This window comes from Panthera leo, chromosome B4, assembly GCF_018350215.1.
Source record: "Panthera leo isolate Ple1 chromosome B4, P.leo_Ple1_pat1.1, whole genome shotgun sequence".
Taxonomy (NCBI): domain Eukaryota; kingdom Metazoa; phylum Chordata; class Mammalia; order Carnivora; family Felidae; genus Panthera; species Panthera leo.
In genome coordinates, this window is record NC_056685.1 from 16,191,646 (window position 1) to 16,204,754 (window position 13,109).

At 43.7% G+C, this 13,109-nt stretch overlaps 1 protein-coding gene across 1 annotated transcript in view; it reads left to right on the forward strand.

Annotated features, from left to right (window-relative positions):
* Positions 1 to 4,934: 4,934 nt before the first annotated feature.
* TMEM236 (transmembrane protein 236) overlaps positions 4,935 to 13,109 on the forward strand; it is a 32,225-nt gene continuing 24,050 nt past the window's right edge. Inside the window, exon 1 of the mRNA XM_042945031.1 lies at positions 4,935 to 5,191. Coding sequence (XP_042800965.1) covers positions 4,935 to 5,191 — 257 coding nt within the window. The remainder of the gene's footprint in view (positions 5,192 to 13,109) is intronic.

The window sequence follows — 13,109 nt, forward strand, 5'->3', positions numbered from 1 at the left end:
CTGCAGTCCCCAGGGGCTTTGTTTTCTCTCTTATCTAGAGACCTTAAGGAGCTATGGCTACAGAGGAAGGGAACCTGGGGGCTAAAATTGGGACCACACAAGGAAATTGAAGCTCCGTAGGCTGAGTGAGCAGACTGTATTGGGACGGGTAATACATAATTTCTCCTTCTGAAAGGTCAGTGTGGGAACAAGAATCCCCTTGGAATAAAAGATGAGTTGGCCATTCTCCAAGCCTGGCACCTTCCCCCTGCTGCCTACCACGTCTCTTAGCCTTCATCTCCATCCATTCCCTCCACAAATGTTTTTCAAGGGCCTATTATGTAATACACACTGTGCTGAGAAACAATGAGACATAGGTGAAGGAAGGTGTTCTCTGCCTTCAGAGAGCTTCCCGTTGTATAGGGGACCCAGTGTGCCTACAACTAGGGAGAGAAGTGCTACAGTACCAGAGGGGAGGAATCCAGAAGGATTCAAAAGGGGTTTTGACTCAAAGGAGGAAATGCTTCCTTCTGCTTGGAGAAGGAGAGTAAGGAAGGGTCTCAGAGCAGGGCCTGCAGGATGAAGGCTACTCTCCTCCCGTCCTCATGTGAGATCAGGAGAAGGCGATAAAAGTCAGCCCTGACTACCCAGCCGGCAAATAGTTATCCAAGGCTCTTCTCGTCTTCTGCTTGCCTCTTGGCTATTTCGCTGCTCTTTTGTGCCGCCATTTAAGGGATAAGCGGAAATGGAATTTATTTATTTTGCTTCTGCTGAGAAGTGAGGGAAAACAAATTGGTGGAGGAAAGATTTAAAAAATACAGTGTAAACATTTCACTAAGCCAAAATTGCTTTCTTTAATTGATTTCTATTAATCTTAATTTATTTTCTAACTTTTATGCTGGTAAAATATTACAGCTATGCAAATATTAATAAATCAAAAGTAAAAACCCCTCCACCCTACCTCACCCGTTCCCCACAGGAGCTCTGTTAACAGTTTGGTGAGTGTATTTCTGTATTTTTAATTTATGCTTAAATTCATAGCTGTGATTTTATTTATTTATTTATTTATTTATGTATCTATATGTTTATTTATTTTGGGGAGAGAGAGAGACCGAGTACAAGCTGGGGAGGAGCATAGAGAGAGGGAGATACAGAATCCAAAGTGGGCTCCAGGCTCTGAGCCGTCAGCACAGAGCCTGACCCAGGGCTCAAACTCACAGACCATGAGATCATGACCTAAGCTGAAGTTGGGTGCCCAACTGACTGAGCCACCCAGGCACCCCTATTTGTTTATTCACTTATTTGTTTATTTATTTTTGAGAGAAAGAGAGAGCATGATCGGGGGGAGGGGTAAGGGGAGAGGGAGAGAATCTCAAGCAGGCTCCACACCCAGCATGGAGCCCCACTTAGGGCTTGATCCCATGACCTGAGTGGAAATCTAGAGCTGGAGACTCAAATGACTGAGCCACCCAGGTGCCCCACAACTATAATATTTTAAAACAAAAATGCGATTGCACCATTCACATCGTCATACACAGCATCTGCAACTTGCTTCACTCTCCTACCCCTCACTGCATCACGAACATTCTCAGAACTATTTTTTTAAGCTTATTTATTTATTTTGAGAGAGGGAGAGAGAGAGAGCAAGAGAGAAAGAAAGACAGTATACAAGTGGGGGAGGGACAGAGAGAAAGGGAGAGAGAGAGAGAATCCCAAGCAGGCTTCCTACCACCAGAACAGGGCCTGATGCAGGGCTTGAACTTGGGAGTGTGAGATCATGACCTGAGCTGAAATCAAGAGTCAGACGCTTAATGGACTGAGCCACCCAGGCATCCACAGAACTATTTTTCAAAGAAAATGTCATTGTATGATACAGAGAAGTTTGCTGTAGTAATATATGGATATTGCTTTGAGTCAATACAAAAATCAATTCGGCCAAAACTCACCTCCTCTGAGAAGACCTCTCTGATCAACTCTGCTTTGATTTTTTTCAACCCTCTCTTCTGAATCACCCAGTAATTTTACGTATTGTTTTTGTGTAATATTGGCCCCTACCCTTTTTTTTATATTTAATTATTTTTGAAAGAGAACATAAGTAGGGGAGGGGCAGAGAGAGAGGGAGACACAGAATCCGAAGCAGGCTCCAGGCTCCGAGCTGTCAGTGCAGAGCCAGACGCGGGGCTGAAACCCACGAACTGTGAGATCATGACCTGAGCCCAAGTCAGACGCTTAATGGACTGAGCCACCCGGGTGTCCCTTGGCCCCTACTCTGAAATCTATTCCTTTGTGTTGTACTCAAGCTCTTTCAGTTGCAAAGAACAAAGAGCCTGTTTTTAAGAATACATGTGAACTGGAATGTTCCACAACGGAGGGTCTGGCATTTTTTGATGTGCTGGCATCTCCCTGTCTTTTCACCCTCTGTGTACTCACTCTTCTATTCTCTCACCATTTGGCTTCCATTTGTTCATTCAGCAAATGAGTCCTGAGTGTCACAACAGGCCAGGGTGACAAGCATGTACAGTCTGGGTTGTTTTAATCCTGACTCAGAGTCATGGCCTCCCTTCATTCCACTGACCAAATTCTCCCTATGTGTCTGAGTTCACATTTCCAAGCAGCTGCAAGTGGCCCAGTTATGGAGGGACATTCTGTAGCCCAGGGTTCCTATTCATCCAGATGTGGCTGGAGAAGCATCCTGACCTTCCAGGATCACACCTTCTCAGACCTTACCTGTGCATTTGTAACATCTCCCCAGTCAGAATGTAAGGAAGGACTGTGTCTCTACATGATCTGCTCGTAGAAAGTGTTCCACGAACAGTGTTAACACAGGTGCTTGTTCCATTACATGGGGGTGGGCTTATTGTCGGTAGAGGGTGGGAATCACGGCCTCCCTCCTGTTCCGACAAAGTACTGTTATCAGTGCAGTTCATGTCGTGGACAGCAACAGGTCCCGTCACACGAATGTTGTCTTTGAAGGTAAAGGTGAAGAGAGATTAGGAACCAGAGGAAAATTCTAGGTGAGACATACAGAGCGCGTGTCATTCTTACATTCCCCTACGTGGGCATAAAAATTGAGCATTTCAAATGGAATTATAGACCCAGGCGAGAGTCCTTGTGCGTGGAGCCAGGCAGTTTTATTCAACAACTGTCTTCAGATGCTCAGGTCACAATTCCTATTAATGTACAAAGTCTGTGGAAGAAATTGCCCTACAGCATAGCACTGATGACTCGAGACAGAGGGCCAGGAGATTAGAATATAATTTGCGTCTCGTCTCCCTTCAATAGAAATTTTGTTCAAGTCCAGATAAAGTAGCTGGAGGACGCGGCTGCCTAATTCTGCAGCGGGAGGGCAGGAGGCGTTAACCCTCAGAGCTGCTGCCAGCGTCCTGGGTTCACTGGGCAGCCAGGCGACGCATGGCCCCTTCTGCAGAGGGCCCGAGGGACCCAGAAAAATACTGGCTTGTGTCAGTCTGCCAGCAGGCACAGGGCAAGCCGTCTAAAGAGGCAAGCATGTGGAAGGAATCAGACTCGGGGTCTGTTGGTCGGGTGCTCTCCTCCCCCCTCTTCCTTCACTGGTTGTAGCCAAGGATCTCCCTCCGGGTGCTCTGTGGCTCCCCGCTGCCTTCCCTCCTCCAGGTGGGCGCTGCTCCTGCCCTTTCCTCCACACCAGCACTCACTTCCTTTTCCAAATGATGGAGTAAGTGCTTCCTCTGTCCGGACGACGTTGCTTTTTCACTGCCTGCCACACACACACACACACACACACACACACACACACACCACCCCACACCAAAATCGTTCATGGAATGTTTACATTCCGACTCAAAGCCAATCCTAACATCACCTGTCCCTACTTCCTGCCACACGACACCAGATTCTCAGAACCACTATGGCCTCCTGTCTTTTGTGTGTGTGTGTGTGGATCTGGAATGTCACTGATGCCCCAAAACCTGCCTCCTCATCCTTCTCTTTCCCTCCCCTTCACACAGCCCGAAGAGGAAGTTCTCTGCGTTAAGTTACCATAGCATTTACGTTATACTTCTGACCTCAGTTATTTTGGTTGTTCACGGGTTTCTTTTCTCCACTGGGTTGTGAGCATTTTTAGGGCAGAAACCTACTGTCCTTCACCTACCTTCACACCCCAGCACCTAACAAAAGCAAAGTGCTCGTCATAGGAGCTCAAAAGTTTTGGAAGGAAGGATATTCATGGAGATGATTGTTGCCTTTTAAATATTTGATATGCTTTTGGACTCGATATAGGCTGCTGTTAATATGTTAATCCTGATAACAGGTTTCTAACATCACCGTGTTCGTTTCCTGACCAGCAAAATAAAAATGTTAACCTGTGCCACAGTGGCAATTTATATGCAAGAATCAATAGTTCAAGTACCAGGAAAAAGTGTGGTTAGGAGGTTGGCAATGTGAATCCAAACTCCCTTCTCAAAGCACTTTGAAGGAAAGCGAGGGGTAGTCTTCTACGATGAAGACACAGGTTTGGGGTATCTCTTTTTGCCTGGATTTGCTTAGATATAAAAATAGGGGATTGGATTACAGCTCTTCTTCTCCTTTAAGTCTAAAATTAGGTGATTCTGGTGGTTCTACTTAACAGGTGTTTAAATATTGCATAAATTTTTCTCTGTGCTCAAATTAGCAATCAAAGCTACAAAGACTTGCTTTTTCACCAGTGCCTCGAAAACATTCAGAAGTTCATTTGACCCTGAATAATGGCTGTGCAAACACATTAAGTGGTCATTTCCACAACTGTTCTGTTTCTTTAAGAGACCTTGCTTGTTAAGCTGGAAGATCATTGAACCATATGAGGGTCAATAAAAGAATAAAAAGTCACCGGTTGGTGATTTCGGTACAAAGAACTTAATCGTCGTTGAGTATCTGTGTCCATATGCTGCTGGCCATCAAAGGGGGAGTGTTTGATCTTCAGCAGCTTGCCCTTCCTCAGGATGGTTTCTGGAAAACTGATCAAGCTCCTGGTTTTTGAGCTTTTCGAGTTTGCTGCTTTCTCCATTCCCACGCTTGTGATTGTGGAACAGTTTGCCACCACCTATCAAACAACGACGGGGAACCCTGAGAAAACACATTATTGGCTGATTGTTTCCTGTTCGATTGCCTATGTGGCTTCAGTGACTCTGCTGATTTGGGTTCCCATAAAAGTTCTCTTATACAGGAAGCATGCCTTTTCCAAAAAAATTAAAGGATGGTAAGTAAAAGGATTCTTAAAGCAAGGAATCTCTGTGATGCTTTCATAGAGAATTTCTCAGGTGCTACGTGTAGGGATGTTAGCATAGCACAAATGTACATAATGTATATGCACATTATGATTAATGAGAAGTCATTGTCACCATTTCTATAATTGTATTGATATTATGGTATCTTCTATATTTTTATAGAGGCCTTTTTTACTGCCTGTTAGCAACAAATTACATGTATTCGTAAGTTTGTAGTTAGCATGAGTCTATGATACCCTGAGTACTATATGTTGGCCCTAATTCCTTTTTACACTGAATTGCATAAAGTTATCACAGCTAATTTATAGAAATCTTAATTATAGAATGATAATATGGAATTTTACTTTTACAAACATTTACATTACTTTACGAAACAAAGTAATGTCTATTTTGAAATGTCTAATTGCATTGTTTTTCGGGTCTGAAGCATCCTTTGGCCTTTAGCCAACTGAGATTTTTAACTGGTTCCTTTGCTTAGATTTTTTATTGTTATTATTATTTTAAATATAATTTATCGTCAAATTGACTAACATACAGTGTGTAAAGTGTGCTCTTAGTTTTGGGGGTAGATTCCCATGGTTCATTGCTTACATATAGCACCCAGTTCCTTCGTTTAGATTTTTAAAAATAATACTTTACTATGTTAGTAAATTTTTTTACCCTGGTGGTGGGGGGGACTATTTCAATAATAATACAGAAATATTTTAAATAAATTAAGATCTAATGTTGCTTTAACTTAACAGTTTAGCTAATGTTGTATCGCCTGTATTGAGTACAAATTATTTCAGATACTAAGATATTTTTCCTTTCAGATATTTATTTATTTAAAAATTTTTTTTTAATTTAGTGTTTATTTATTTTTGAGAGAGGGAGAGACAGAGTGAGAGTGAGAGAGAGGCAAACACAGAATCCGAAGCAGGCTTCAGGCTCTGAGCTGTCAGCACAGAGCCTAAAGTGGGGCTCAACTCACAACCTGTAAGATCATGACCTAAGCTGAAGTCAGATGCTTAACTGACTGAGCCACCCAGATGCCACTATTTTTTTAAGTTTATTTATTTATTTAGAGAGAGTGGGGGGAGAGCACAAGTGGGGGGAAGGCAGAGAGAGAGAGAGGAAGAGAGAATATCCCAAGCAGGCTCTGCAGTGACAGCACAGAGCCCCATGTGGGGCTCGAACTCAAGAACTCTGCGATCATGACCTGAGCCAAAATCTAGAGTCAGATGCTTAACTGACTAAGCCACCCAGGCATTCCCCTTTTGGAACTTTAGATCAGATTTCTACTCATCTAAGACTTCTTAGTTTTCTTTGATAAGTTAACCCTTCTTTCAGGCTGATCTTTTATTTTAAAGTCAAACAACATCAACCCACTTGAAAAGCAAGCAGCAGAGATTTTAACAAGGGCAGAAATGTAAAAATAATAGATACGGAAATCTAGCTAGAAATACTGTTGGGAGGATGCAGACCTGGAGAGCCGAAGTGTGGAGTTCAAGAGGTCCTTTAGGTGTTGATTTAGGATGTGGCTCCATGAAACTTGCCCGGGGGGACTTTCAGTTCCCCGAGGGCAAAGATCTTGAAGGGTTTCCGGAAGTAAACCATTTGGTTTACACCGCGTTTATCGGTGCAGTTTAAGGATTTTCCAAACCTTGACCCGAATCCTCAGGATATCTGTCAAGTGGAATTGGAGTTCAGCTGGGCCCTCCACTCCTCATATCACCTAGGAGTTGCTTTGACTGTCCAGGACTCCTGGCTGGGCTGGGAGTTTTGAGGGAAGAATGGAACACCCAAATGACCAGTGGCTTTCTATTAGTTTACTCCAGCCCCGGAAGGCACTCCTTGATTCTTTTTTTTTTTTTTTTTTTTTTTTTTGCCATTGACTCAAACCTCTAGGATCCTAGGTTCTGAATATCATTCAGGCAGCAAACCTTCCATATCAGTTATTACCATCATCATCATCATTAAGTTATAACTGCTTCTTTACTGATGACGTATGTGCTTAGAGATTTACATGTGAATTTCATTTCCTTCTATACCATCTTGTGAGGGAGTTATTTTCATGATTTTATCATTATTATTCCCAAAGGGAAACTTATTATCAGAGAAGGGTTATGCAACTTCCCTGGTCAATAACTAGTGAGTGAGAGGACGAGACTTTGGACCTCTGTCCTTCTGACTCCATATTTGGTATTTCAGCCACTGTCCTAAACTGCCTCTTTGAGTGACAAGGTCCGAATCTACTGGAGGCATTTGAGAGTAAGGAAGGCAGTGTGGTCCTTCATTTATTTCTACTTTCCAGTGCACGTTCTGCTTTATAAATCTGGTTCACGTGTCCCCCTTGGGCTAACATGTCCTGGGCTGTCCCAATTACATCTTTCAGTGAATTCTTCAGGGAAACACTCTTCTGGCCTTTCATTTTCCTTTGCAGGTGTGGCTGGCCCCAGGTGTTCTAAATAGATACACTATAGGTTATCTGTAATTTCAGTGAAACTGTGAAATTATTTCCTCATAGCCTCATTCATGAGCGCTGTCATATTGCTGTCTCTTACTGTAGGTTCCTATGGGCATTGTTAGCCCCATGAATCTGGTATTTAGGAGAGAATGAGTTACCCAGCTAGTAGAGTGTATGTCCTGGCCACACAGCTAAGAGGTGCGGACCTGAGTTCAAATCCCAGCTTTGACATTGACTGCGAGGACTTGTATGAGTTACTTAAGTTCTTTGAATTGTAATTGTCTCGTGAGCAAAATGGGGACAACCTCGGTTTTTCACCTGAGTGCCGTTTTAAGAAACGGAATAAGATTATGCAGATAAAGTTCCAAGCGTAATACCTGGCACATAGGAAGGATTCAGTGCATATTATTGTTATTACCTCAGGCTGAATTTAGTATTTCCATTTAAAACATGATCTTGTTTAATCCTCCAAATAAGAAATAGTAGAACTGATGATAAAGCTGATTAAACTGAAGAAAATTATATGCCATCAGTGATACTCTTTGAACTTAGAAAATCTTGGAGGTCTCTTTTATCCTTCGAGAAAAATGAAGGCCAATAGCGTGATATCAACGAATATCTTATAAAGCATTTGGCATATATACAGTGCTATTATGTTTTATTTTTTCAGTTGACCTGCACACCAGGGTTACGAGGTTGACCAAGGGATATAATTCCTATTTTGTAAGGAAGGAAACAGTGTCAGAGAGCTTAAGACATACACACTAAATCAACAGTAGAGCCTGAACTTTAATCCAGTGCTCTTTACTTTTGTGGGACACTTCCTCATTCTCTTTAGAATGATTGTTTCTTTTCAGGGATGCCTGTCTTAATTCGTAATAGGCTAGGGAGATGATTTGAGGAATGAGGAAAAGCTATTTACAAACACACCAAATTATATATCCCAGCAAATGAGCCATGAGCCCACGCTGACTTCAGGGGGGTCTGTCTCCACAGCCTGGTCTCTTGAACACCTTACTGTTCCACAGTGGCACACACAGGGCATGTGCACAGCACGAATCACATCTGGGCACTGCCGGACGGGCTGGATAAACTGAAGGAAGTAGAGCTTGCCCTTTTCAGTCCCGGGAAGGTCATCCGTTAATCACCGTGAACTAAACATGGGCGCTTAACAGCACTCCCATGTCTCCCAGTGGACTCTCCTCTCCTTAACTACTCAGTAGCAATGATTTTCCGATACTTGACTACAGGCTTTTTCTTCCTTGCCCCACCGTATCCAGTAAATCAGAAAGAGTATATTTACACGTGCTTTTCTCTCCCACTTTGTGCAATAAGTCACCAAATTCCATTAATTCTCCCTCTTTAGTGTCTCTGGCATCACCTCTGTGTTCTCCATGACAGTTTTCTTCACCCCAGTGAGGCACTAACTTCCAGGGCCATCATACATGGCCATGGTTCCCCACGTTTTCATACATTCAAGTCCGATGTCACATCATTTGTCCTGATGGTTTTGTTCAGGGAAGAATGAAGAACATTTTCTTCACTGATGCTGGGGCTCTGGTAGCCTTCACCAGCTGGTGTCTTGTCCTTTGCTTCTTTTCCCCATCCCCCTTCCTTTGCAGTCCTTGTTGACAGAGTAAAAATCTTCATGAAAAATGTTTTCTGCACATCAGTCCTGCCCCTTAAAAATCGACTCTTCCCCTTGCTTGTACAATGGTATTGGCATTATACCATAGAATCCTAAAGCTCGAAGGCACCTGAGAGTTCTACGACACTCTTTCTTACGATGCGGGTAGACAATGGACCTCTTATTTAAAACTTTTTTTAAATTTTTTAATGTTTATTTATTTTTGAGAGACAGAGTGCGAGTGGGGGAGGGGCAGAAAGAGAGGGAGGCACAGAATTGGAAGCAGGCTCCAGGCTCTGAGCTGTCAGCACAGAGCCTGACGCAGGGCTGGAACCCACAAACCATGAGATCATGACCTGAGACGAAGTCTGAAGCTTAACTGACTGAGCCACCCAGGCGCCCCTGCCCTCCCTTTATATGCCAGTGAATTTGGCCATGGCCAGGAGCTCTATCCATTTCCCCCTGCCCCATTTTTCCCTTTTTATTGCTTTGCAAGTACTCTCATTGGCTCATAATATAAAATGCCACTTATATGATGATCAGTCCCAAAACCGTGTCTCCAGAGGTGACTTTCCTGAGCTCACTGTGTCTATATGAACGTTTTTCAAATGTTTAAAAGTATACACATCTCAACTACGTCCCATGGCAGTCTGCGAAGTCTTCTCTTCTCCAGTGTCCAGGCTTTATCAGGTATTCTTGTCCTGTGATTTCTGGACCTTTTTCCCTTTTGCATATTTCCTTGGGATGATGACTGGCTTGTTAATGTCCAGACATGATCTCATTGATACCCAGCTGTCCTGTTGATGCAGCTATTGGTGTGAGGTATTGACTTCAACTGCAACAGTGTCACTTTCATAACGGAGTCTCATAACTGAGACTAAAACTCCTAGAAAAACTTGCTCTTGTCACACGGTTACCTCATCTTGTGCTTAGGCAACTTCCTGAGCCTATAAGTGCCATAAAGCCAGACTGTGCCTTACGTGTCTTTCTGTCCTTACAACTGAGTGTAGTTCACACATTTAACAAGGGCTTGGATGAGTGGGTGAATGGATGAATGCAGAACTTGGCTTGTTGCATGAGCTCACTGGGGTTAGTGTTTTTTGTTGGGAAGTTAATGGCAGATTGTGGGAAGCCTTGAAAGACAAGGAAGGAAGCCTTGACTTGAAGAGCTAGCGATCGAGAATGTTTAGGAGTTTCTGAGCAGAGTGGTTTCCCAAGTTATTATCTGATGCATTCCGTTCCCTGTGCTTTCCCTGTGAGAAATCTCATGGTCAGAATTCTTGCCGCACAAATAGGAATCTTTAACTCACCGTGGCTTGAACTCAGGTCTTTCTTCGTGGGCCTACTCCTGGGGGAGACCTTCTTCCTGATGCTTTACTACAGACACGCACAGAGCTCTGTAGTGCCCTAACTCATCTTCCATCCGGACTTACACCATGTCTACAGGTCCTTCTCCTCAGCCGTGTTGTGCTCTCATTGAAGCCTTGCACTAGCCTTAGCGTGAGTCCCCCTTCAAAGATGTGTCTGTGGCATTTCCAGCATAAATTTCATTGTATAGATTTCCTAGGATTGCTGTTGCAAACTACCACAAACGTGGGGGCTTAAATGATAGACATGTATTGTCTCCCACTTGTGGGCGTTAGAAATCTGAGATCACGGTGTTGGTTGGTTCCTTCGAGGGCTGTTGGGAGAATCCGTCCCAGGCCTCTCTCCCAGCTTCTGGTCGTTTGCTGGCACTCTTTAGCATTCTTTAGCTTACAGACGCATCACCCTGATGTCTACCTTCATCGTCGCATAGTGTTCCTCCCTGTATCTCCTCACATAGTCTTTCCTCTGTGCGTATCTGTCTCCCAATTTTCCCTTTTCATAAGGACACCAGTCCTGTTGCATTAGGGCCCACCCTAATTGTTAACTTATTGCCTCTGGAAACACTATTTCCAAATACAGTCCCATTCTGAGGTACTAGGAGGTTGGGACTTCAACATGTCTCTTTTAGGGGAACATAATTCAACCTGTGACCGTCTGCCCTCTGGCCCTCCCCCAAATTCATGTTCTTCCCACATGCAGAATAGATTCACTGAAACCTAGCAGGGCAAATGTCACTAAATTGTAAGGCTTGACAATAATCCTCTGTGGCTGGACGTTCTGCCCTCAGGATGGGAGAGCCTTTCCTTTCCTGGCCTCTGGGTCTAAGGAGGGAGCCTCTGGGCCTGCAGTGGAGCCTCTCAGTCCCCTAGAGCCATCTCAGAGGATAATACACATTCACAGCCAAGTAGCCCCACCAGCCCATTTCCTGCCTGTTGCATCCCAGAAGTCTAACAGCCTTCCTTCCTTTTGTCCCATCTCTGTCCCCCTTTAGTCCAAGCTGGCAGTGCCAGTATTTCTGCTGAGATAGGTGATTGGGTTCACAAGGCACACCCTTAGTATCCTCTCTAGAACACACCCTTTCATTTTCTACAATATGGGTAGACTGAGAAATATCCAAGTCTTCAAGTTCTGGTTCCTTTTTGCTTAACGATTCCTTCTTCAATTTATCTCTCTCTCTCCTCTTATATTTTACTAAGTTCTGGTTCCTTTTTGCCTAACAATTCCTTCGTCAATTTATTCCTGTCCTCTTGTATTTTGCTATCATCAGCAGTGCCTTCAGTGTTTTGCTTAGAAATCTCAGCTAAATATCTGAGTTTGTCGACTGTGGGTTCTATTTTCTACCCAGCAGAACACAGTTCAGCCAAGGTTCTGCCACTTTCTTTTAAAAAAAAAAATTTTTTTTAACGTTTATTTATTTTTGAGACAGAGACAGAGCATGAATGGGGGAAGGTCAGAGAGAGAGGGAGACACAGAATCTGAAACAGGCTCCAGGCTCTGAGCTGTCAACACAGAGCCCAACGTGGGGCTCGAACTCATGGACCACTAGATCATGACCTGAGCTGAAGTCAGATGCCCAACCGACTGAGCCACCCAGGCACCCCTCTGCCACTTTCTAGAAAGGATCACCTTTCCTCCAGTTGCCAACAACATGGTCCTCCTTTCTGCCTGAGACTTCACCAGAAACACCTTGAACATTCACGTTTGTAGCATTTCTGTTTGGGACAATGCGCGTATTCTCTAAGATTGTTAGAGGCTTTTCTACATCTCTCCTCTTCTTCTCTCCTAGCTTTCACCAGAATCTCCTGTAATGCCCATATTTTTCTAACAGTCTCTTCTAGGCAGTCCAGCCTGTTTCTATCATGTGTCTTCAGACTCTTCTAGATTACCCATTACCCTGTTCCAAAGCCACTTCCACATTTTTAGGTATTTGTTACCAGTAGTACCCCCTACCTGTAGAGCAAGCTCTGTGTTAGTTTTGTAGCATAGCCATAGCAAAGTACTGGGTGACAAATGTGTTGTGTCCCTGTTCTGGAGGCTAGTCGTCTTGAGATCGAAGTGTCCGTTGGTTCCTTTTGAGGGCTGGTGGTTCACCGGCACTCTGGCGTTCCTTGGCTTACAGATGCGTCACCCTGATTGAGATCTGCCTTCATCGTCACATGGTGTCTTCCTGCGTTTCTTCACGTAATCCTCCCTCTGTACATTCTCCAAATTTTCCCTTTTAATAAGGACACCAGTCGTGTTGGATGAGGGCCCACCTTAATGACCTCATTTTAACTTACTAGCTCTGGAAAGACCGTATTTCCAGATAAGGTTACACTGTAAGGTACCAGGAGTTGAAACTTGAACATAATCTTTGGGGAGGAACATAATTTAACCCACAACACTTATTAATAAATTATAATAAATCTATGTTAGCAGTAAGTCAAGATTTTAAAATACAGATTATCAT